Below are 25,803 nucleotides of genomic sequence, written 5' to 3'. Positions count from 1 at the left end.
TAAAGCAGTTGTTAAACATTGACAAAATACAGCAAAAGTGCCTTGACTGAGATGGTTACTATTTCTTATAGTTAAGATGGCAATAGGGGCTTGAAGATGATCTGTAAAAAAGCAACAAACTTGAAATTTCAGAGCTCCTTAAAAAAGTGGTCTTAATTTCTCAAGAAAAATATATGCATATTTCTTTGTTAATATGAAGCACAATAATGAGTCCTCTCACTAGGCAAGAGTTACTTTTTTTATTTTTATTTTTTTTTCCCCTTATTGTATACACGAATTGATGCAAAACTGAAGTAATGAGCTGGGCAGGTTGTTCAGGAGGTCTTGGATCTAAGATCTGAGCCTAGGCCACAAGATCATGTGTGCAGAAACAATACCGTTTGTTTGATGCATTGTGACGAACAAGTTAAAAATTTGCTTAGGAAAGAAGACTAAATCCCTCAAAATACATTGGTTCCATTTCTTACTTCCCTTATGACAATATACTTTTATTGATAACTTTTCTTTGAAAACATGAGTAAGAAAAGCTGGATCTTGGTTAAAATAGCTTGTATTTTGGATAAACTGCAAAAGCACTGGAGTTTGGCTTAGCAGACTGAAAGATTTTTTTCTTTACCATATGCTTATGACACTGATGAGAATTTGTTTCTAATTATTCCTGGTAATAAGTCTTTTTCTTGCTGCTCACAAGGTTCATCATTCTAAATATGAGCACCATAAAAGTGCTGGCAGAATGGCCATATTAACATCATCTTGGTTTTCAGTGTTAAATCATAGAAACAAAAAGGGCGTAGGCAAAAGTTCTCTGTGTGGGGATGTGTTTGCAATTATTCATTACAGGCTGGAACAAAAGTCTGGGCTTGAATTCCAGTTCCAGACCCGGAGAAAATGAATAGCACGAGCTGATTTTTGGAATTGTTGCTATCGTTGGTGCTGTTGTTTCTGATTGCCTCGTGACAGGAGCAAAAATCTTTAGCTAGGATCAATACAACATAATAATCTTTACAGTCACATAGAGAAGTTGGTTCCATGCCTGGAAGAACTTTGTCTTTATTTACATTTTTGTCTGTTGACATCACTCTGTGTCAAAGTTTAGTCAAATCAATATTAGCCGCTATGGAAAGTCCACAAAAGAAAGCAGCAGGGGCATAGCTATAGTTGCACAGCCTCTTTGTGCACGCTGCTCCGAAATCACAGGTTTTCAGAAGTGTGATAGAGGGTAATTTGTATCTGCCTGGACAATTACTGTGATTTTAATAGCGAATTATTGAGGAAGGAAACAGAAGGGAAAAAAAAAAAAGCAGATTGTTTATTTTTTTGCTTTAGTACGTATTTCATGTTACGTACAAAAATACAAAAATAATACACAGCGATAGACTTAATTTGGGACAAAGTGACAATTTCTGTGAACACCCTGCCTGGAGGAATGGAAATGCCTACCACAAAACATCTTGCTGTATTCAAAGGACATTTGTTATCCTGTTTGCATATTCTCTGTTAAAATAATCCAAACTATTCTGTTTGGTTTGGGGCCTAGAAAATTGTTACTGATTTCTCCTGGAAAATTTTAAATTTGGTTGAAGGAAAGTTTTGTGAAACAGCGCGTCTCCCAGTCTTGTTCAAACTCCTGTTCTCCACTTCAGAAGGCAGATACAACGCTTAATCTTGTAGTTGAATATTGCTGTCAAATCTCTGGCCTTTCCATTATGTTTGTGGCTCCAAGAACATGTGACGTCTCTCAAAGAAGCAGTTTTCTCACCGACCTCTTGGTATCCTCTGGTTCAGAGGGCATGTTGGGGCAGGCAGGGACAATGCCCTGAGAAATTACAGTATGCATTTGCATATTGTCCCAAGGGGATAATAACAGTCCTCGTGGAAGCTGGGGAGGAGGAAGAAAGGTTGTAGAAGAAAACAGTTTGGGTGGGTACTAGAAAGTGAAGTTGTGTGCCTATATTGGGAATTCTAGCAGTCCTGATGCAGTCTCAGAAAACATTTCCCGAATTAGTAATGGAAACATTACGTTGTCTCATTATCAGACAAGTGGTTCATAAAACATGGCTGAAGTATTTAGGCTTAACGATACACAAAGCAAGAAAAAAAGTGTTTAAAACAGAAAGAATACTCTGTATGAAGGAAATTGCAGTTGCATGGAAATTCTGGACTTGGAGGAAAAAGGAGTGGTATAACCACAAAGGCTGTAGGAGCAAGAATTTGGTGTTTACACATAGCTGACCATGGGAGATAAAAGTGTGAAAAAGGAGACTAGCACTGTGCTTCTATTTCATTGGGAAAAAAGAATGCAAACAGATAGACTATCACTGGTGTGTGAACAGAAAAATTGTCTGAGGAGTGTTGTGACTGCTGAGAGCGACCGTACTCACATTCACGTATGTGTAACTCACTTGAAGCCAAGAAATAGAAGAGGTGATGGATAGCTCTTTTGAAAGCTCTTCAGAAACTTAGGCCTTGGTGGCCAGGAAGCAAAAGAGCAGCACGGACTATATTTAATTAGGGTATTAGACTTCCAGTAAGTTTTTTTGTTATATGTAATAGCAATGCAGTAAGTCACGTGAAAAACATTCCTCTCTGTAAAGGTACATGAAATATAAATAGGAATGATCTATTAGTCTGGTGGCGTTAGAGAAGATCAGATAAGGGTTTGAGCCTACAGGTTAGGTCTTGTTCAGTTATAACCTTAAACTCTTCTGGCTAGAACCACGCTATTCTTACAAAGCGCAATTATGTCTTGAATGTTTGATCTCTTTTATCCCTTTCATGTGCCTATCGTGAATGATCATACTTTATGTTTTTCTAGAAATGTATTCTGGGGAAGAAATAACAGAAAGATTGAGAGTAGTGCATTGAACTTCAAATCCTTATCTTTGCTGTGAAGTCATACCCTCAATGTTGGGTGAAAATGCCTGCCTAAGTAGCAGTGCTTTTGCTGTGCCCTACTTTTATCTAGCCTCATCGTGGTTGCCCTTCCCCTCTCTCTTCATTGTTAGCATTTTTCTAAGGAGCACAAGCAGCACCTGTGTTTGGTGCGTGCCAACACCTTTGCATACAGTTACACATGGGCAGTTCCACGGAGAGCAAGAGGATCAGCTTTTAGTTTGCAAGAGTCTGAACAGAGATAAGTTGCAGAACAGGCTCCCTGCACTTTGTGTTCTTCATAGACCAGAACTTCAGTTCTTCTTGCTGTGGAAAAAAATGTCAACGGCCTTTTGCTCTCTTCCAGCGAGAGGTGTATCTGCTGGTTTGCCCACCATTACTTCCGTGGCTGGAGGCTCCCATGCTGTGGTACCCGTATCATGCAGGCCACCAATACCACTTTTGGAAGACTGCAACCGCCGTGCCACCTCGGTAAGCTGTCACATTTGTGCATTTCTACCATACAAAGTGTCCCCAGCTATCCTACACTGAGAGGTCTGCTTTTCTCTGTATTTTGCAGAGAAATACATCTCAGCTCAAAGTCATTCATCCTCAGGAACATTGCTAAATGATACTTTCCAGCTGACCAGATACTTCTGGCTTTTCCAGGACCCTGGTTCAGGAGATTGCTGCTGAAGTCCAGTTGCACGATTTCAAGTGCCAGGCAAGCTCCTGAGACTTTTCCCAATCTTTTGAAAGATTGTTGATTGAATTGCTGCTATACCAACCCACATTATTAGATAAAAAAGGGAGAATGGGGCCATCTTTCTCTCTGCTTTTAATGGAGTAAGCTGTGCAAATGAGAGGAGAATGGCATGCTTATCACTCAAAGTGACTGCTGAAGCACGTAAATATTAATTATGTCATCCAGTCGTGGCAGCTGGGTGTGCCTCTAGCACAGGAACACCCTCACAGGCCAACTGTGGATGGGCATCACTGGCATCACCGGCCCAGAACGCGGGGAATGCCCCCATGGCGCAGCGATTTGGTTTCCATGGCAGTAGTCAAAATAGCAGAGCGTGTCCTGGCGAGGTTGGCACCGCAGCCAGTTTCTATGGCGTTGGCTAAAAAAAGTGCGATAACCGCGCCGTGCCTGGTGCCTGAGGCGGGCAGGTGATGGGGCTGGGCCTGGCCGGTGCCAGGTGCGTGTCACATCGTGTGTGTGTCACGGCAGATATCCGATATAGTGCATGTCTGTGCATGTATCTGTGTGTATAAGCGTGTATAACGTGTATGTGTGTGCATACATGTGTGTAACACGCATCTGTGTGTGTACAGCTCGTGTAACGCCCTGTGGGGGCTGTGTGAGGGCCGGGCCCCTGAGGCGCGGGGCGGGGCTGGGGATGCCCCGGCCAGGTGGGGCCCGGGGCGGGCGCTCGGAGCCAGCTCGGAGCCAGCTCCCGCCGCCCCCTGAGGCGCGGCCTGGGCGGGAGCGGGGAGGCGGGCGGGAGCCAATGGGGAGCGGCCTGCGCCGCTCGCGGCTCGCTCGGATTCGTCGGCGGTCACTGAGAGGCGGGGCGGGCGGCCAATAGGAGGCGGCGACCGCCGCGCGCGCGAGGGGGGCCCCGGGCTGTGTGTGTGTGTGCGGGGAGGCGGAGGGCTGAGCAGGGCGCGGCGCGGCCAATGGGAGCGCTGCGCGCCCTCGGGCCTGGCGGGGAGGGCGCGGCGCGGCCAATGGGGAGCGGCGAGCGGCGCGCGCGCAGCCGAGGGCGGGGCGCGAAGGAGCTGAGGGAGGGGGGGGGCACGAAGGGAGGGGGGAGCCGCCGCGCGGCGCGGGTAGGGGGCAGGGGCCCGGTCCCGCCCCTTCCTCGCCGCAGTGAGTAGCGAGCGGGCCGCCATGTTGTGCGGGGGGAGGGGAGCGAGGCGCTGAGAGGAGACGGGCGAGAGCCGCTCGCACACACGGCACAAGATGGCCGGGGGAGCAGCCGCCGCCGCCGCCCGGCTCCCGACCGCTTCCCCCCCGGCCGCTCCGAGCCGCTCCCGGCCGGCCGCCGGCCTCCGCCGCCGCTCTCCGGGCTTCGCTCCGGGCCCGGCGCTGCGGGGCTCGGAGGGGAGACGGAGCTCGGGCGGGCGGGCGGCTGCTGGGAGCGGAGCGCGGCGCCATGGCGGCGGGGCCGCCTCGCTCTGCCCGCGCCTCGCCCCGAGCGGCCGGGCGGGCGGCTGAGCGCCGAGCCGGGACCCGCCGCGGGCAGGGCGAGGAGGGCAGCGGCGCCCCGGGCCCCCCGCGGGCAGGCAGCGGGCAGCGCGGAGCCGGTAAGTGCGCGGGTCCCCTCGCTCCTCATTGTCCTTTGTCCTTGAGAGGAAAAACAAAATGTCCTTGGAGCCCGCGGGGGGAGGGGGCCGCCGCCGCGCCGCCGCCGCCACCGCTCCCCCGGGGGCCCTCGCTCGGCTCCGCCGCCCCCCTGAGGGGCTCTGGAGGGGGTCGGGGTCGGGGTGCCGCCAGGGGAGCCCCGCTCCGATGCCCCCCGCCGCCGCCGTGGGGCTCCCGCTCCGCAGGGCGCTCCCCGAGCCCCCCCCCCTCCTCCCCGTGTAGCACCGAGGGGCTCCGCGCAGCCCGGTGCGGTGAGGGGCTGGGGGCGGCTGCGGGTGCGCCTCGAGGGGACGGGGACGGGGACACGGGAGGGGGGGCTGCGGACCCGAGCCCCTTGGGGGCAGCTGCACGGCAGCTTCCAACTCCGCTGCAGCAGCGGCGAAGGGAGGTGGGGGGGCGAGGGCTGGACTGCATCACCGGGGAAATGTTGAGCCCCGTAGGTCTTTAAAGAGCGGTCGGTGCCCGGTGCTGCACGGACCGGGCTCTGTCGGCGGAGTTTGTGGGAACAAAGACGCCATGTCGTTTTCTCTTAAAAATAAAACTTGGTTTCTTTTTTTTTTTTTTTTGTGGGGTGTTGGCTTTTAACTCCTTATAAGCCAGTGAGAAAAAAAAACAGGCTGCGGATGAGACAGCTTATTACTTACTGAAACAATAGATAGAAATTTGCTTCACTTGAAAAACAGTAGTTCAGGTGCTAAACTTTAAAGAAAACTCCTAAGAATCGAATCCAATATAATTTCGCAGTTAAAGTGGCAATGCAGAAACTTAGAAGCATAAGGAAAAAAACAAAAGTCATGCCAAGTCTACAGTTTAAAGTTGGCAAAATACTACAGTTGTGATTTAGACTGCAGCAGGAGAAGAAAAGGTAGTTGCTTAAATATGAATTACACGATAGGGGTTTGTCTGTGACAGTGAAAGCTTTTAAAAAGCGTTTATTGGGTGACAGTTTTGTTTTTAGTATTCAGTTTATGCGTTTTTCAGGGATCTTGCAGTCGTTTCTGTTTATATAGCGTTTTTATCGTTGTTTTGTCGGTTAATAATTTAGAAGTTGTACAACACCTATTGCAAGACTTTCTAAAAACGCGAGTTTAAATGGAATGTTTTGTTTTACATTGGCTCACATTCAACAATTACCAATTTAGGGGCAAAATTGTAATTCGAAATGTATAGAAAGTCACTCCAGTAAAGCAGGAGGTAAATATTAAGTAGGGAACTCCGATTTTAATTGGGGATTGTGTATAGCCGTATTTAAAGAATTTATTTCTTGTATAGTTGTGTACAGTGTTATAAAAGTCCGTGCAGGTTTTAAATACTGCGGTTTGAGAGAAACAGACATTTTCAGTCCTTAATTGTTGAAATGATGGATTCATATTTTCAGTTAAGTTCTCTTTTTTTTGAGGTAGAAATACAAGTTTGAGCAGCCATTGGAGTTCTATCACCTTTATGCGAGGTATTTGGTATCTTTATCTTAGATTGGGATTATAGTGGTTTTATAACCCCAGCAACAGTTCTGTAGTGTAGAACAGGTTCTGACATACACACTTTGCTGAAAAGAAAGTTCTAGCTTTAGGTGGGGGTCTCCTATATTTTTATTTCTTATTTTTCAGTGTATTAGGGGTTTTTTCAAGGTAGTTTTGAGTTGTTTTTTAGCTACTGGAATCAAGATGGCAGTTGTCTTTGGAAAGAATTTGTTTTTATTTTTCGTATATGTAGTGATTCTGCGTTTTTGTATATATAGGATGCTGGAGTTTTAATTTACATATTTTATCCTGTAACATTGACATAGTATTACATTTACCTGCATATTAACAGAATGATTTTTGAACTTACTCTTGAGTATGAAGTAATGGTGGTAAATGTAACTGCTGCAAAATTCAAGATTAAGCCTTTTCACAAAAGCGAGAAAAGTTGATTAAAGGTAATGCAAATACGGTGTTCCTTGTCTTCAAGAGCGTAGCTCGGGATCTCATTAAAGGTCAAAGGACCTGAAGATTTTAAACTATTGGAAAGGGCAAAAAAGATACCTTATTTGGGGAGACCAAGTAACTTGTGACTTAAAATTCACAGAAGCTGATGACAGAAGCCATTTTAAAACCTCTTGCAATAGCAAAATAATTTCGTTTAATTTTGCATAGTCTGCTTCTTGAGACTTTAATGTGAAAGAAGTAGAGGGACTGAGAGGCAATGTGCAATAAATTACTTCTAAGGAAAAATTAAATAGGCTAGGCATTTAATCATGTACCCAAAGTAATGGGAGACAGGAGAGCAGATCAGAGCTATTCATGCAAAAACACAGATCATGCATGTTGTATGTCAGTCACTCTTCATCTCCAATGTTTTTCTTAGCCAAGTATGTACAGCCACCCATACTTTTATTTTTAGAGTTCTAAAGATACCATTACTGCTATCGTAAGTTTTTTTTCTAACTTAATTATATAAAGATCGATACATTTCAAGATGTTACTTGTTCTCCTTTTCTGAAGCAAAATGCTGAAAATTCGCATACTTTCTTTTTTCTCTTAGGTAGAATTCCATGAACAATACCTTAGTTCCTGAGTGGCTTCCAGAAGAATCGTTCGTACCTTATTTTCTTAGGTAAGAGTGGCTACAACTTCTGTTTGTATGTTCATTTACTTATTTTTCTATCTTGGGTTTTGCTTTTTCACTAATGTGCGGATGGGAGGAAAAAAATCTTATTTTTAAATTGTGAAGAGTACATTTTATAAATTAACTGGACTTCTAAAAAGCCTTCTTTCTACACGTATGATAGACTTATTAAAAATAAAATTAATGACGTATATGTTGCTTCTGTGTTGTTTTTAGTTTTTCTAAGGCTTTTTAAAAAGGAGATCATATGTATATACAAACACACACACATAAGCGTTGTATTTGGTGGGAAATGACAATATGTTCATATCAACCCAAATATTCCATTTGCCCTTTTTCACCTGTGAAAACATGCGTTCAGCTTTACAAAAAACACACATTTTTTACTTAATGAGTTTGTAGCATTAATGCTTGGGCATATTGTAAAATCTGTAAATGCCAAATAACTCTAGACTTTGAGGTATTTGTGCAGAAGAATATTTTGAGGCCTCTTTCTCCTATTTGGAGACATTAATGTTAACGCTTGGCAAATAAAGGTAGCATATTACATTGTAGAACTCTAGGTACAATTTTTATCAATTGAAAGACTCGTTCTGTATTTTCCAAAAGTTTGCATTGGTTAAGAACATTAGAACTGTAGGTAAAATCTGTATGTATATTTGTTTTCAGACAAACCTGTTTCTTTTGTTGCTTTTTTCTTTAAAGGGTAGTACTGGATATTTTTGTTACTTCCAAAGATTCAGATGGCTGTTCAAGTTAAAAGACCTTGATCAAAATTCAGTACTGTGCACACCAGGTATGTTACGCTGTGTTTTTTGTTTGTTTTGTTTTTTTAAATAATAGAAGTAAATTTTGGTGAGCAAAATAGACGTGACATGCTTTAGCTAAGACCATGTTGAATTTCCTTTCAAGTCTTAACAGTTTTCAAGTGCACTATGTACTAAATAACGTAACATTAACGTCTCTTCACACATTTCTTAAGATTTTTATGGTCAGGTATAAGACTTTTTTTTTTTTAAGATTCTGAAATGGCCATAACAAACTGTAGAATGAAGCTTTGGTTGCAAGGGTTGCCATTGCTACTAATGACATCCAGTTTATTTTTAGAGTTTGATTACTTAAGTTCAAGCTACTGATTTGTTTGCAACTAACGTTTGTTAAACTTTTCATTTTATACAATAAACTTAGAAATTCTCTTTTCAACTTAAATTTACTCTTAAAAGCCTAAACCCACACTAAGTCTGAATTAAAAGGTCTGTTCTTACTGCAGTACAAAGCAGTCAACTTTCTAATATTTTTTTAATATTTTACGGTTACTTCAGGGTTCTACATTTAGTGACAGAGTAACATGTTATACTTGGGCCATGCTCTCACCACTGTGTAATTAGAAGTTGGAAATCTTGTTTGTCTGTCTTAACTGGTTCCTTTTCACAGCTTACCATGCTAATGTATTACTGTGTAAATTCAGGACCTCAAAGCTTAAGGCATCTTCGTGGAGACATGTATCAGAACTCTCAGAAATACTCCTGATAATTTGCTTTTTAAAAATACACAATTTATCAATATAACTTAAGAATACTGATTGTATGAGCTCCTACTTGAGCGCAGCTATTCTCTTTGACTTGGATGAAAGCTTCAGCCTGCCTCATATAAGAGGAGTTGTATACCAATTTTGATTAAGCTTTTTAAAACTGTCTGATTGAATTGTAATAAACTTTTACGTGCAGTGAGTTACTGCTAATATGCAAGATACAAATGAATTATGTTTGTATGTATTAGACATACACTAGACACAAAATAGTAAGAAACGAGCAAGGTCGTTAGCTACGTTCTGGACCTTCATTGTGTAATTGTCTGATGAGAAGTCTGTGAACAGAAGCCTGGCTAGAAATGATCTGACACCTTGAGAGGACCAGCAGAACATACTTGAAATCCTCTGTGGCTCTTTAATTTAGAGGGTCAGAATTGCCAGACACGTTTCGCAGTCCATTACAATAAAGCCAAGACTGGACTGTGATTCAAATAAAAGCATATGCTCAAACCCGCAGCGTAATAATGGGTCTTGTCAACGGACTTGTCAAACTCAAGATTTGTATTCCTAATGTTATAAACTTCTGAAGTTAGCACTTTTAATTAACTTGCTCTTAAGGAGAAAAGGAACAGTGTCCATGAGTTGAGTCATCTTGAGTGACCTGAGCATTTTATAACATATTTGAAATGGAGCACTTCGATCTTAATTGTCTTTTTTTTGTCTATTTCCTATTATCATCATGGTGCTGTTTGTGCTGAATAGATATTATAATACAAACAGCTTTAAATGTCTCTTGGTGCTTTTGTGAGCTCTTCGGAGCCTTCTTTTCTTACAAGAACAACATGTTTTCATCTAGTAAGTGGCAGCTTGCTCTAGGTAGGTAGGCTTCAGTAGGCTAGATGTATGTTACTGGGGATTCAAGAAAAGGTTTAAGTTCATGACCACCCTACAGCATATTAATGAGGCATAACATTTATAGGACTGACAGCTTATGTGGAAAGTCACTGGTATGGTGATGTGTTGCATCTTCCTTGCAAAAAATACTTAATTTATCCCAAGAAAGAAACTGGTGCCAAGTCAATAGCTTTAGATCAGCTGGCCTCACCTCCTTTTACGAACAGGAGATGTGCTTGCCTGATACATAGAGCTAGTAGTGCTGGTCTCTTGGGGAACGGACCTGTGATGCAATGCGTTTTCTCTGGAGTAGGCTGTGCTGTACCTATGGCATCTCTTCTGTAATTCAGAAATAAAATACAAGACAACGTAGGACTACCTAAAAAGTCTGTTTATTTTTAAAACTGGGATTGCTTTCTTAATCACGCAGGGACTAGAGCAGTTACGTGACTGCTCTGTTTAAAAGATTTTCAAATTAACATTCATAAAAGAGTGCTAAACAGAAAATCTAGGTGTTAAATTTAAGCTTCAGGTGAAAAAAATATATATTTTTTTAATAGCTCACTGGTTTGTCCTTGGCATAAGCCTTCAGCTTTTGTTATGCATTTTATAGTTTGGTAGTGAATGTATTTGGGGAATTAAGGTTTCAAAACTCAGATTGCAATGGTATATTTGAAAATGGTGGGGAAAATGATCACTCATTTATATGCATTAATGTATATCTTGGTGCTGATTTATAAAACTCATTGCTTGGTTCAAATACTCATTTTAGAGTAGAGAAGTTCTAATAGTTGTTAGTGATACTACTCTGAAAAATACTAAATTAGTTTTCCAATTTTTTTCTGAGCTGAGAAGAATGCTTTCTGGTTAAGTCTCTACTGTTCTAGTAGAGGAAGCTGTTCCTCTGTGCTGACACAAAGGCAGATTCTTTATGCTTAATAAAGTTTCTGAGGAGTTACTATAACTAGATGCTAACGCCAGATTTAAAGAAAATATAAATTAACTTAAATGTAGACAATTTCTCTTTAGCTGTGCTTTAAATTACTAGAAGTGACTGAGGGCTGTAAGTTGAAGATCTTTCAACTGTCAGCTTTACCTTGTCTTCACATATGAAATCATCTTCTAAGTGTTCTATTGAGTGAAGCATTTGATAACAGGAGAAAAGGAGGCTTAAAGGGTGTAAGTAAGCCTCTTTGCCTAGTTCACTTCTTAAGCTTTGTAAATGTGCTCTGAGTAAATGACTGATAGATGCCGTTTGGAGGATCAGAGTCCAGTAACCATGTTGTGTTTGTTCTACGAAGTGCTCATCCACCATTTTACAAGTACCTCAGCTTCGTGCTTCCATTTGTTAATTACAGTTGGATCACATTTTAAAGGCATGTTTTAAACATGCAAATTTCGTACCCACTTGATACCCTACATGTTAGTGGCAGTTCAGGACTCTGGATTTTTATTTTTCCTTCCTTGAAGGGATCTTTTTCCATATTAATTCTTTCAAGTAAATTATTATCAACAAATAAACTTGTTCTATTGATCTGTTTGTTTCTTCCTACACATCTGAGTAGCCATCAGTTGGAAGTTGGAAATCAGAACATTGTAGAAAGTGAAGCACAGTATGGTATCACCAAATAGGTTATTTTTTTTACATTATTGGAAGCTATTTTCTAAGTATATTGAGAGAGTTCACAAGACAAGCAGTTTGTTTTTTCATGTTAGGAGGATAATTTGTATAGCTTATGGTAGTGGGTTACTTAATACAAATGAAATACACAGTTGAAAAAGGGGGTTTAGGTGAGTTAATAGGTTTCAGGTTTTATTTTAATCCTGTTACCTCTCTGTAAAGTGATAGAGGTTAGATGTTAGATATTTAATGTGGACTGCCAGTAAGCATTTTCCAAGTGGAATTTTCAAATTTGGGACTTGAACATAATGAATAACTTTATAGGATATAGATCAGGTAACTTATTCCATATCAGTGGGTTAAACAATTCTTCTACACCTAACTGATACTGCCTTTTAGAAAAACTAGTATTCTAATTATTAATCCGTGGAGGACAGATTAGTTTCAGCGTATTTATATTCTGTTTTTCCTCCAGAGGATTTGTGTGCAGGTTTAGGTCTGTTTTTTTTGGGGGGGGGGTTCTCTGATAGCAGGTTGCCTAGTCATACCTCGTGTTCAACTTCTTGATAAAAATGTCTGCTGTGCCATATGCTGTGGTCTGCTGGGAGTGTTTTCATTGAGGGATAGGACTACTGTAATAGACTTAGGCTAATGTTCAGGTTTTCTAGATCTTTGTCTTAAATTTTAGCATTTAACATATTGTTTTCCCTACAGATGTGTTGAGGAATTTACTGTAAGCAAAATAACTGCTCTTGGTTGAAGCACTGGTAAGTTGTTATTCCTAATAACATTCACTTTTTAGCTTTAATAACTAAAAAAAAATATGCAAAACAAACAAACAAAAAAAACCCACACGTGGCCATAATGTTTAACTTGCTGAAGTTTTTGGATGAATACATCCTGAAGTTCCTTAAAGCGTGCGTGTGTGAGTGTTTCTGGAAGGCTCGCTGAGAAGGGCACAGCAGCATTCTTGCTGGGCTGCTCAGGAATGAAAGCTATGCTTGGGTGGCACTCTCAACCTGTCTTGCTGGAGAACAGCTTTCATATGTAATTGTGGTACTTGGGCCTTCTGCATCGAAGTTAACTCCGTATTTCTTGGAGAACTCTTAAATCATAGATATGCTTGTTCAGAAGGGTTTGATATGCCCATGTCTGTCACCATAGAGAAATCCTACATGCCTTACAATGGAGGTAATTAATTTGCCTTACACACCTCATGTTGTATTTCTGTGCTCCTCAGCATCAAGTGAGGGTCTTGGAGCAGATAGTAATTGTCTCCAGAGATATTTCTTCTGTGATTGTTCTCTGTTTGTCAGTGTTTCAGCTTTGCAGAGAAAACCATATGTAATGTTGATACAGTTGGCTATATTAAACTGCCAGCTGATACATTTCACTTCAGAATCATTCCCCATACAGTCAAATGAAGAACTGGCAGGCTTGAATAGAAAAATTCATTCAGTTCTGTACGGGATGAATATGTTATGTGGGGGTAGGCTTGCTTCCAGTTCCATTTACTAAAAGAAATTTGGTCTTGATAACCTTTTGCTGTCTCTATAGCATGAGACAGCTCTTCCACACTTTTAATTAGGACGTCCATTGGATTTTGTGTACATGAAGTGACTTTTTAGTGGGAGGCTCTGTATTCCTGTAGAACTGTGCTTCAGAATGTCTCTTTAAAAGAGACAGTTTCTTGGAGGCAGTTCTTTCCCTTTGCAAGGGTACCTGATTGAGTAATGCCTGCCTTAGACTACAGATGGCTTGAAAAAAATGTTCCAAGATGCAAATACTCTCATTTCAGTGTCTAGATGGTAGCTGGTAATTTTTAACTGTCCAATGGTTACGTATGTTAGCAAAGACCTCCAGCAACCATTCTGAACTGGTACAAGCTGCCATCTATGCTGCCTTAGGTGCCAGAAAAGCAGCCACTCCCTGCTTGTACTCCAAAGTCCCTTGCTTTCTTCTGATCTACTCATGTGATGTGAAGACTAATGTAGAGCTCTTCTGAAGGAAAAAAGGAGTGTGTGCGGATAAGGAGCATACCACTCCTGAATGTGTTATTGTGGCCTTGTGCAGCTTTTTGTTACGCTTCATTTTGAACCAATTTATCACGCAATCTGCAATCCTGAAGCAAAACAATAGAAACAGATGAACCTTGAGGAATTCAGTTCCTATTGTGTGTGCCTGTTCTGGTGTTCTTTGCTTAGTGCCTCATCTCTTCTACTGCTTTGTGAATTTTATTATGTTGCTTTTTACAAAGTTTTAAGCTATGTCTCACAGTGCAGATACATGTATAAAGGCATAGTTCTTACTATGTTGCAAGTAAATGTTGCTCCTTCCAACTATTCCTTGAAACTCTTGCTGTGCTGTCCACTGTTACCTTTCTTTCCAGGTCACCTGCTATAATCTTTAAATATGTGAGTCATTATTATGTTCCACCTCAATATTAAATCCTTATCTCTGTTTCCTGCATCTTTCTGTGTGCATTTCTGTTTTCTCTCATTGAATTGTAAATAGGCTGTGTCAGATTTGGTGTCTTGTGTAGGAATTTGGCTTCAAAGTTACACACTGAGTAATTATTCCATCTTTCTGTTTTGCAATCTTTACCTAGAGGAGGGGATGAATGTGAAACTGAACTACAGGAATAGTTGTCCTCAGAATGAGTTGCTTCAAAATGCATTTGTAAAAGAACACAGAAATGTATGGATCTTGAAAGAGCGCAGTATTCCCTTCTCTGTTTGCCAACATAATTATGCTTAGTTGAAACACTAACTTTTAAATACAGTTTTTTTTGAATTAGAAAGGGGAGAATACTTGAAGACACTATGAGATTTATTGAAATTAGCACACTTTGCTTATACAATAACATTTATGTGGTTTATCTTAATTTAGGCCCAAATCTTAATGATACTTGCTCTTTAAAAAAAAAATATTTGATTGCTTGGTTTTAAAAATAAAACCTCTAAAGAGTGCATGAAGTCTTTGCTCACATCTTACTGGAAATTAATTTCTAAATCTGAGAAAACTGGAAGACAGCCTTTCTCAACTAAAACCACCTGATCCTACAGGAGGGAGGTGTGCTCTCAGTGCTGTGCTTACTGCACATGTAATGATGTAGAAGAGGACTTAGGACTGCCCAGAGTACGTACTTAGTTACTTACTCATTGTAGGCTTTAGACGTCAATAAAGGGCGTACCTGCCTTTCCCTCTAGAATGCAAGTTACCAGAGAGGTTTCTGCAAGGAGTAAAATCTTTAATGAACTTTGGAGTGTAGGACTTGAGGTTTTCTTTGTCGGAACCTCATTCTGTCCATTCAGCTCCCTCTGTTGGAGTGAATTCCCTTTACTAGTAATTTGTCATCTCGTTGTACAAACTTTCCAGCATGAGAGACTTCAATATGAACATTTGGTAACCGTGCTAGTGTCTTACGCACTTGCACTGCCCCTTGATTGTTACACATTTGTTACTGGCCTTTGATGTTGTACTTCAGAAATAGGGAGTTTCAGCAGACACAAGGATTGAGGCCCTGGCATAAGGCCATGAGGGCTGTCTTCTATTGCTGTGAGCTCTGACTAGGTAGAGCTACACAAAAATAATTACAGAAACCTAAAGCAAAAACTTTTTAACTTAGATGTTTCAAAAACTGTTGCCATATACCTTGAGGAGTGGCAGTGAATGGTTTCTCTCTGTTATTACAAACTTGTCAAATTGTTACCAGGGATCTGAGGGAAACTCACAGAATTGTATGGACTACCAAGGCCCTTCATTAATCATGGCCAAAGTGCTGGGTTTGGAAACAAATACAGTAAACAGTAGATAATAGAAGTTTGAAAAATTGAATGTTACCCAACTGATGCTAGGGAAGGAATGAAATATTCAATGTCATTTGGGGAAAAAAAGGCTATTCAGTGGCTTACATTAAATGTAGGATCACTGCATATGTCTTAGTGGAGGAGTATATTTTAGCAACATCATTGAATTTTTTTTAGCAAAGTGTTCCTTAAAGACAACGTGAGTAAACAAGTCCTGTGAAATCTTTTAATGCAAGTGTAGATTTCACATGAAGAAACTTGGTCATTATTGTGGTGTCTTCAATATGTGAACAGCTTTTAGACCAAGGGTGGTTGTAGCATGTTCTTAATTCTATTACCAGTTCTGTTTACTACTAATTATTTTACAAGGTCATAAGAAGAGTTTAAAGTGAATGTGACAGGGATACTCACAAAGTTTTTGCTACAACCAAATGTAGGTAAGCCTAGTAGAGAAACCTGCCCTTAAATTGCTTTTGGCAGATCTCATTAGTGTCCAAGGCAGAAGGCTAACCCAACTGTAAAGGGTCTTACAAGGTTGAGTAATGTGTAACTGAATCACATTTTTGAGAGGCAGGGAAGGCTCGTGTCAGTAATTAAATTCACTTATTTCTTAAAATAACTGAATTATTTTAAATACATTATAGGGTTTATGCTGCACTCCTGTTAGTACCTCTGAATATCTCATTGTAACAATAACGGACAACGTTGTGGTGGTATAATTTTCATGTTTTGGTACTTCAGTCAAAACATCAGTGTAAAAAATATCCAAAATACTATCTTCAAACGTCCACGCTTGAAATTAAGAGTAGTGCATCAGTAAGAATGCAAAAACAAACATAAAAACAACCAACCAAAACCCCAAGCTGTTTCTTTAGTTTAGCATGGAAAAGAAACTCTTCCAAATATTTAATTTATGCCTTAATTGAGGATGAGTTGAATGCTAGAAAGAGAATACAGCAAACCAAAATGTTTGATTTTTGCTTTTGAAAATGTAAAGATTTCATGGGCTGACTAATTATTAGTACTGTACCTGTTGCACAATGTAAAGCGAAGCAAATTATGAGACCTTGCATTCACTTCTGTGCATTGTGCTGCTTTTCCACTGTGCTTAAAGCAAGGAAGAAAGCTGCATATGGAGGAGTATTAAATCTAAGACACATGGGCAGATGTGTAAGTCAGATGAAGGAAGGCTTGTTGCACTGGTTCCATTGCTGTTTGCTTTGCTGTTACTGGTTATTTTGAGATGAGAATGGAGAAACTTGAATGGTGAAGAGACCACTAGATGGCTCCACTGTTTTTTGCTGTGCTCTGGGTAATTTCTGTGTCACTTGTGAGAATGTGAACAAAATTATCATGGGAAACACATAATGGTGGAGTTGGCTTTCAGACTAAAAATGAGGTTAAAGATGTACATGGTCAAAAGAAAGTAATGCTAGAGTGCAGGTACTCAAAAATCATGAAGACATTCTAAAGCCTTTCTTGTGTATCACTCATCTCCTACAGTCATCATTTGTTTTAAAATAATGTTCTTAACCATTTTGGAATTTCCTGTACTTGATTTTTACATGTTAGGAGGATGAGTAGTTTTCTTGAAGTATACCAGCTTATTTTTTCTTGAAAGAAACTGTAAAGCTGGGAATGTGTGGTTTGTTTTCATTCATGTGGAAGTCATTTGATCAGTTCAGTTTCTGTCACTCACTTGTGGGTTTGATTGTTGTTACCTGAAGAGTAAAGTTGGAATATGGCTCAGGAGTAGTATGGTGGCCTTACTTGAAGCAACTAGTGTGACTTGTGACCATTTTCATCTGCCTTCTGACATGTCCTTTCCCACCAGTAACTAGATCAGCCATTCTGTTCGTTTATACACGTCTTTTTTGTTGCCTTGTATGTCTTCCATGAGCTGGAAAACTGGGTTAAGATGGTGGAATTTTAGTAATGTCTTGTCTTCTGTCACCATCTTTATACAAGAAACCAGTTTTCATGCCTCTGCGTTGGTTTTGATGGATGTCTGTGTTTGAAGAAAGGAGAATGGACAGCAGTTAAAAGCTTTGGCTCAATTAAAATAAATTTGGCTTTCCTCACAGCAGTGTAAGCCTTAGTCAATGGGTCAGTCCAATAAAGATGGCTGCCAAAGCAAATCTCGTATTTTCCCCCTAATGATTTCTTCGGTATGGGGAATAAAAATTAAACGGAGTTTATGGAGCCTGAAGAGGCTCTTGAGCTTCTAATCAATTGTCCCATGCTTCCTTATAGTTTGGGTTAAAGTATGTATTTTTGACTCTTGAACTGCTGAACTGCCCTCGTTAGTTCATGATAAAAGTAGATGCTCTCAGATGCGTAATACGGAATAAAAGCAGCAGCATTTATGCTTAAATTATTTTAAGGTACAGTAGTTGAATGTCTCTAGTTTAAAGATGAGATAATCTGTATTCCAACAGCATTTTTCTTTTAATTTTCCATAAAGAATCCAGTCAGATGAAGAGTGTCAAAAGGAGTCTGCGAATGAGACCAAGATGGCATTTCCACTGTTGATTGAGAGGTTGAGGAAATGGACTAATGCATGAGTGCTGTGATATATCTGTCCAAGAAAAGGACGTTAAAACATGGACTCCCGTGTTATTAAACCAGAGAAGATCTGGGTTGTGATCATCCGATCAAAATGGACTTTGCACTTGAATTAATCAGGGGACTGTATCAGTGACAATCCAATGATGGATCTGTTTGAGGATCGGGTGGCAAAAATTTATTCCCAGGTTATGTATGCGTAAAAGGGAAATGAATGTGGTAAGAGATCTGCTGCTACCCCTTTGGAGAAAATGTATTTTTTTTAAAGTGATTTAATAAAAGGCTTTGGTTTCTTTCATGCTTCGTGTTTGTCCTTTCTGGCTGAATCTTTTTTTATTGTGTTGATATTTAAGTGTCTTACATTTTTGATTGGTATGAAAGTGAGAAATACTTTAGCTGCCAAGCACTAAAGGCAAGGTAATTTTCTTTTTATATTCTTGATTTTCTTTTAAAATGTGGTTTTCATTTACAAATTATCTTCACTTTGCCGTGACTTCTAATGAATTTTCTGGTTTGTTCACTCAGGTGCTTAATGTTAGGCATTTTTCAGTACTTGCTGTGTTGTCAGGGTACTTGTGCTAAACTTTGTGAAGTTATTTTAAGGTGGAATCAATATTATTTGAAGGCGTAGCAAATATGATATAATAAAGGAGTACTTAAATATTTTGTGTCAGTTTTTTAGGTATGCTGATTCAGCCATGTGTATGAACAGAAACTTTCACCAGATTTTCTGGGCAACATACTTCCTCAGCAGTCTGTTCTGTCTTAAATTTGTTCTGTACAAGTGTGTAATCTCCTTCACCGCTATGTAGGCTTAGCTGCCTGGTACCATAGCATGTATTTGATGAGAAAAACTGAGTTAATTTTCTTACTGGTACTGATGATGGTCACCTTTACAAATGAATTTTAAAATGGTTCTTATGTTTAAAAATGGATATTTTTAACTTTCTCATGGATGAAATAGTTGAAATGTAGCCGCCTTCCTAAGTACATTTTACCTGAAATTTACATGGTCTTTGTCATTTTGGTTTTCTAGCAAAAGACGAAGGTGGTGCTGAGAACCTAGGCAATGTTGGTTTTGTGTTTTTTTTTTTTTTAAAAAAATGCTAAAAAATATCCAAATGCTGTGTGTTTAGCCCTTTGGTTTCCTCAGTCCTCTTTGTAAATAACTGACCTTAACCATAATGAATTGCTCGTACTTGTTTAATCCAGCTATTTTGATGACTGCCTGCTGAAGTTTCTTTGCCATGTGTTCTGTGGTGGTGTTGGATATTGGGACCAACCTAAAGGGACCCATGTTCAGAGGAATGCATTTCTTTAGTGGTAGCCGAAATTGCTTGGAATTTGATGTTGTATTTTGTTAGTTCTTGCAGTTTAGGTGCAAGGGGTCTTTCTGTAAATAACCGCTAAACTGAGATGGTGCAAAATGGAGTGTGACAACAGAGCGTGCCTTCCCGAACCCCCTTGGGATGGAGACGTGATAGGTTGTTGGGAGATGTGGATGGCAAGTGTGTAGCGGAGTTGAAAGGATCTTGGCTGAGCTGGTAGAAACCAATGGTGCCAAACTGTTGGGATGCTGTGTGGTGGATGGACCTCAGAGGTCTGAGCTAGCCCATGGCCCTCCTCCCCCCAGCAGTCCCCCAGTGGCTGATTTCTCTGTTGTGGTGTGATGCCCGCGAGTACGCAGGATGTCCTTGTGCGTTAGGCAGTTCGTTGCGTGAAGGAACACAACTGGTGGTGGGGATGCTTGGATCTCATCCATCTCCTCCGTGAGAGCTCCTCTCAGTACTGGGATGATGAACGTGGGATATGGCTTGGATTTCTACGTCTCCATCTTGGCTATTCCGTGGTTTGAAAAATCGTTTGTCTTGTTAAAAAGTCCCTTAATGACCATTAATGGGTTAAGAATGGGAATTGGAAATAACCCTTCTAATGATGCCAGACTTATTTTACAGCAATGCCTTCGTGCATCTGATGAAAATGGCGTAGCTGTTGGATTTTTGGTGTTGGGCAGGACCACTAGGGAGGCGCTGTCGAGCTGGAAGGGGTTGTTAGTGCTGTGGGGCTTCCTTAGGAGCGTGTGAGGCTCCTGTCCCAAGCTCTGCGTGCAACTGTTGGGTGCCAAAAGGAGGAGCTGTTGTCTGGGGGTACTATTACTTAATTTAAAAAAAGCTGCCCCTTGGGTGGGGTGACCCCCAAGGTGGGCTGTTGCTGCCTGCATGGCTGTGAGCTCCACTTCCATTCTTTCAAAATGGCTTGTAACAGCACCACTTCCTGTCCAGGGAGGAAGTAATTTTAGCCCAAGCAGTGAAATATTTAGCAAATCTTTAAAACAAAAGGCACAAATTACATTCCTTTCTGGTTTCAAAAGGGTGCCTGAGCCACATGGGGTTAAGGTGCCCCTTCAGCTGGGGTAGTTGGAAGAAGCCAGGGCTGTGGGGGGTAGCAGGCACCCTTTAGGTGGAGGCTATCTCTTTTTTTGGTAGAAATGAAGGGGTGGGTCTATGGTACATCACCTGAGTTGTGGGGTAAATGTAGAGAGTGTCAATCAAAGGCAGAGCTCAGAGCTGGGAAGGAGCTCTAGATGGCGGCTGTGCCTTAGAGAGAGCGCGCTCAGCTCCGTGCCTTCCCCAACACTTTACGCAACTTTCCCTAACTTTCGGGCAGCCTCAGGGGGCCCCCACAGCCCCTTGCCTCTCCTAGGCACTAATTGGGGGCCGAGCGGACCTTTTTCGGGCAGAAAAGCAGCTTTTGAGGGCTCCCTTTTCGTGCCTTGCTGGAAAGAAGAAGCCGTGGAGAGAGCCCAGGTCGTTGTTTTTCCAGCTTAGAAGCCATGGCGTACCTCCATTTTTGTGCGCTCTCCTAATGAGCTTTTTCCCCCGGACATTTTTGTACTAATTATCGCTTCTTTTGCTTTATCGGCAGCATATTTTTGGAATTAGAATATATATTTTTTTTCATTTTTTGAAATTCGTATTTTATTATTTGAACTCTAAATATTTTGGATCTAATGTTTTTCCACGACCCGAAACTAATATCGACTTGGTCCTGGCGGCGGTGCATGGATCAGGTAGGTGAGCAATTAATAATAATAATTTTTAGATTTCTGCCGTTTTGAGTACTTTGATTTTCGACCGATTTGAGCTGTATTGGGATGACGCAATAAGATTCAGAGATTATTTGCATCCAGTGTTACTTTGGGAAAGTTTGCAGGATGCTCCTCTACTGTGTTTATTCTCCGATTTTTCTTCTAAAAACGATTATTTGTTTTAAATCTCCGTTTTGCCGTGTTGATCAGTGTTGTGTATTGTTATAACAATATCATTGCAGCGTCAGGACTTTGTTCCTGATAATGAAAGCCAGTGAAACAAACTGGGACCTTACCTTTCTTTCAACTTTTGACAGTAAATACCTGGGCACAGGACTTCAAAGCAAACAGACACCCCTGGCCCCCTCTTAGTATTTAAGAATAAAAAGATGATGAGAAATAAGGACAAAAGCCAAGGAGAGGAGGGTTCAGTCCACAGCAATGCATCGAGGTATGATCTATCAACTTTCTTTTTTTTTGTTAAACCTGTGAATACCCTGTTTACTTTGACAGCCTTAGGTTACTGTCAGTGCTTAATACAAAACATTTTACTGATTTTGTTTCCTTTTTAAGGAATGACCTTGAGATTGTTAGCGTGCCACACCCTAATTTTTTTGGTAGCAATTTCTGAAAGTTGTGTTGTGACTTAAGGGCCCATGTCATAGTCAAAAGGTACTGTACCTTTATTCAGGGGAGCCCTTTTCTCTGTATTATGTTTTTCCACCTTTTGAATTTCAGTTTTTAGGTTTTTTGTGCTGTGAAAAATGACCTTGTCGGTTTAGCCATTGCTGCATTGCACCATTTTACATACAAGGCAAATTTTTCTTTGAAGAATCTCAGAAGTCTAAACTTTAACTGAGGGCCATACAGAAGCCTGGTGTAGTAGTAAATTATAGTAAATAGGCACAAGAAAAAGTTACATGAATGAAAAAAAGCTCATTTTAAAATAAAAACTGGAAAGTGCCTTTCTGTCCGATACTTCTTACTTCAAATTTTATTTGAGCTTGTGGAACTTTGATATTGTTTCGATATTTTCGAATATTTTGATACAATTTAAACCAGACTTTCCCCTGCTGGTTGTAGCATTTTGTATTATAAAATATAAACCGGGACTGTTAACAAGAGGCTGTGCAAATGCTTTGCCTGTTTGTTTAAGGTATTTTTGCTCGGTGTTTTTATTTACTTTTGTCAAGTAATGGGATTCTTCACAGATTTTCATAAATTTAACCTCGATGTGGGAGAAGTATGGAATATTGAAAATGTTTCTTTGCTAGGAATGCTGAAATACAATTAGTGGGTTGCTCATTTTGTATTTAATGAGTCGGCTGTTTCGAGTATTGGAAATTAAACTATATGCATTTTTGTTCTCTAGTTTGTAAATACGGTTTTGCATTTTGTTAATTTTGATTGAATTGTGGCCTGTTTATTTTTTTTCCCTCTGGTGTTAAGTAATTTTTAAGTAACATTAATAAAAAAAATTCTGAACTGTTTGTTGTATCACATGTGCTCTGTGTGATGTTTGCAGGTGTTTGAATAGTATTTTTGATACATAGTATTTAACCTTCCTCAAACACAAACTTGAAATGCTGTGGGAATGTATACATTATTGAATTACTGTAACCTAACGTAAATTTTTATGGTATTCTGGATGTATTCAGTCTGCAGTCAGATTTTAAATCCTAAAATGGATATAGGTAAGTTTGTTTCAAATTAAACAAGTATTAATCAAATTAGCCTCAGGGACTGTCGAAGCATTGCATATAGCACCTATACAGTGCTTCTACAACGCAATTTAAGAACACATCAGATTTTCAGACCTTGCTATCCTTATTATTAGAAAAACTTCAAATATTGCTTAAAAAGTCAATTTTAAAAAGAAGTTAAGTGGTATTCACCTTCTTTAAGTCTTCATGCATTTTTTTTTAATGTGGATTATTAGCAAAGCAATAATAGATGTAATTTGTGCAGGAAATCTGAATTAAGGTAGTTCATTGGTGTTAGAAGTATGCTGAGTATGAGATGAAATCAGAGACATCCAGCAGTAGCTCCACAGCAAAAAGACCTTTGTGTTTTTTGTCCTTAGGGTTATTATATTTGCATAGTCTCACATGTGTGATTTTGCTGTTTTCTTTGAAAGGTTGTTTATCTCGATTGATTTATGTGTAACACCTGTTGTGTGAGGTTGCCCTCCCTCTTACAATTTTTTTCCTCAAAATAAACTTGCTGTGGGTATCATCTATTCACCTGAAGTGTGGGAACAATTGAACACAGGATATTTGTGAGTGAGCCCTGTCGAGCTTGCTTCTGAGCTGTGAGTCAGCTGAATGTCGTAAAATGTGCTTTACTTCCTGAGGTTGACTTTTAAGTTGCAGGGGAAATGATTTCTAGGAAGTAAAGCCACCAGTTTGCTTTACTGTAGCCCTGAAATGCATTGATGTCTGCACTTCACACGCTGCCAGCCAGTTTTCTCCTCAGTTGTGAGACTAGCTCAGATTCTGCGTGTAAATTTGTGAAGTCTTGTTACATAATCCTCGGTTGGAGGTCTGAGTGGTGGCAATGGGTGGAAAAGGTAGATATAACTGGTGTGCCACTTACCTGAGCTGGAGATGCCAAAATACAGGACTAGGAGAAGGCATTCAGGGAGAAGAAAACATACCTGTACTCTTGGTACACTGCCTGGGGAGCGTGTTTGAAATTGACTCCTGTGTTGCCAGTCGTAAGAAAGTGAAAGGATGTGCTGAATAAATCAGAATGCCTCTGAGAATTGTCCTGGAGCAGGTGATTGTTCCTGGGGGACAGCCGGTGTTAACTCCTCAGCCTGTAAGCTGAGGGGTGTGAGCTTTCTGGTGCCTCTCAGGGGGAGCAGCAGCACCTGCCCTTTGTGTTCAGGCACTGCCCACGGCGCTGCTCTGCCCCAGGGGGAAGTGCTTCATCTCACGGGACTTTCTCCACCTAGGCTAAAAGTTGGGATGCAGCACTTCAGTGCCCACCGCCCGTGTGTCTGGGATGTGCGTGTGACAGCACCAAACACAACCCTGGTGTGTTTTCTAGCATCTTCTGCACTGCTGTTCCTAAATGGCAGGCTCTTGGCGAGGACATGCTCCCAGCACAGCCCTGAGGGGAGCTGCAGAAGCAGAAGGCGGGCAGGGGGCCTGTGAAGCCAGCCAGGCGTGAGCCCTGAGGGGCACAGCGGGCAGCAGCAGCCCGGCGTGCTGCTCCCCCTCAGCCTACCCTTGTTGGGGTCGCCACGAGGCGTGGGGCCGCACTCGGGCTTCTCTCACCGTTTTGGGGCAGAAAACGAACAAAATACCACAGAGGGCCAGGCCTCGAGCCGAAAGGGCGTCCCTTCGGCCGCCGGGGCTCGGGCGCTCCTCAGCGAGCGCCTCAGGCTTCTCCCCGCGCGCGCGGCAGCCATTTTATGGCGGGGTGGCCACACCGCGCCGAGCGGGCTGCGAGCGGCACCACCACCGGCCACACACCCCCCTCGGCTCCCCGCTGCCCGGGAGGGGGACGGGAGGAGCTGGGCGCTGCCCCTTTGGGACCGTCCCCGCCGCTTGGACGGAGCGGGGGGCTCGGGGCTCGGCAGCACTTTGGTGCGGGGCCAGGCGAGTCACAAAATGGCTGTTCTTTGTGCCGCAGCGCTGACAGGCAGGCACACTGCGGCGCTCCGCGCGCTCCGCCGCCAGCAGGAAGCTGCTGAGGGGAGGGGAGGGAAGGGAAGGGAAAGGAGGAGGAGGGGGGGGGGGGGGGTTCAAAGGGCGGCTGCTGCGCGCTCAGCCGCCGCCATTGGCTGCGCGCTCAGCCAACGCCGCCGGCCCCGTGTGGAGGCTGCGCCCCGCGCTGCGCATGCTGGGTACGCCGAGTGCGCTGGCAGCGCTCAGCCCGCCGGGCGGCGGCTGCGCAAACTGCGTGGCGTACGCTGAGTGCGTGGTCTGTGTGAGGGGGTGCGCGGCAGCCGCCTTCCCTTGCTTCCCCTCGCCTGGCGGGCTTTTAGATTTTTTTCCCCCCTTTTTTATTTTTTTTATAGTTTTTAATAGACTAGCGGCTATTTTAGGAAGCGAGTGGGTGACTTGAAAACGAGCTGGGCTATTTTTGGTGCCGCTTTTTTTTCTTTCTTTCTAACTTGAAAGTAATTACAGAACACAGCATTCCTGAAACATCTGGCCCTCTTTCACACCACGATGGCTTTCAGCGTCCTTAATTCACTAAAACTCTTCTTTCAGCACACGTTTTGCAACTGATTTTATGGAAGCTGAGTGGAAACGTTAACCGTGTTTATTACAATATCTCCAAACTGGGCTTTCAGCTCCTCTGCTTAGTCTGGGTAGCTGCGTGGCCGCCCTGCTGCCTTTCGGTTTCACTTGCCCTGCTCCATTCTTTAATGAGTGGTTTTTCTTTTTTTTTCCCCTCCCCCCCTCTCTTGGTCGAGCTTTAACCCTTTACGAA

General features: G+C 41.9%; 1 protein-coding gene across 10 annotated transcripts in view; it reads left to right on the top strand.

Annotated features, from left to right (window-relative positions):
- The window catches only part of CHD2 (chromodomain helicase DNA binding protein 2), a 115,551-nt gene that overhangs the window by 40,150 nt on the left and 49,598 nt on the right, over positions 1–25,803 (top strand). For 6 of the 10 annotated variants that reach the window (XM_068695438.1, XM_068695439.1, XM_068695441.1 and 3 more), the window contains 6 exons: positions 3,239–3,363; positions 7,766–7,837; positions 8,555–8,645; positions 12,610–12,662; positions 18,169–21,339; positions 21,675–21,808. In XM_068695438.1, coding sequence (XP_068551539.1) covers positions 21,747–21,808 — 62 coding nt within the window. In that variant the 5' untranslated portion in view covers positions 3,239–3,363; positions 7,766–7,837; positions 8,555–8,645; ... (1 more) ...; positions 18,169–21,339; positions 21,675–21,746. Of the gene's footprint in view, positions 1–3,238; positions 3,364–4,734; positions 5,185–7,765; positions 7,838–8,554; positions 8,646–12,609; positions 12,663–18,168; positions 21,344–21,674; positions 21,809–25,803 lie in introns of those variants that run through there. The other 4 variants (XM_068695443.1, XM_068695434.1, XM_068695436.1 and 1 more) reach the window with 4 other exon arrangements.

The sequence above is a fragment of the Anas acuta genome, chromosome 12, assembly GCF_963932015.1.
Source record: "Anas acuta chromosome 12, bAnaAcu1.1, whole genome shotgun sequence".
Lineage (NCBI taxonomy): Eukaryota > Metazoa > Chordata > Aves > Anseriformes > Anatidae > Anas > Anas acuta.
The sequence above is the reverse complement of the archived record's forward strand: the minus strand, read 5'-3'. Positions and strand labels throughout refer to the sequence as shown.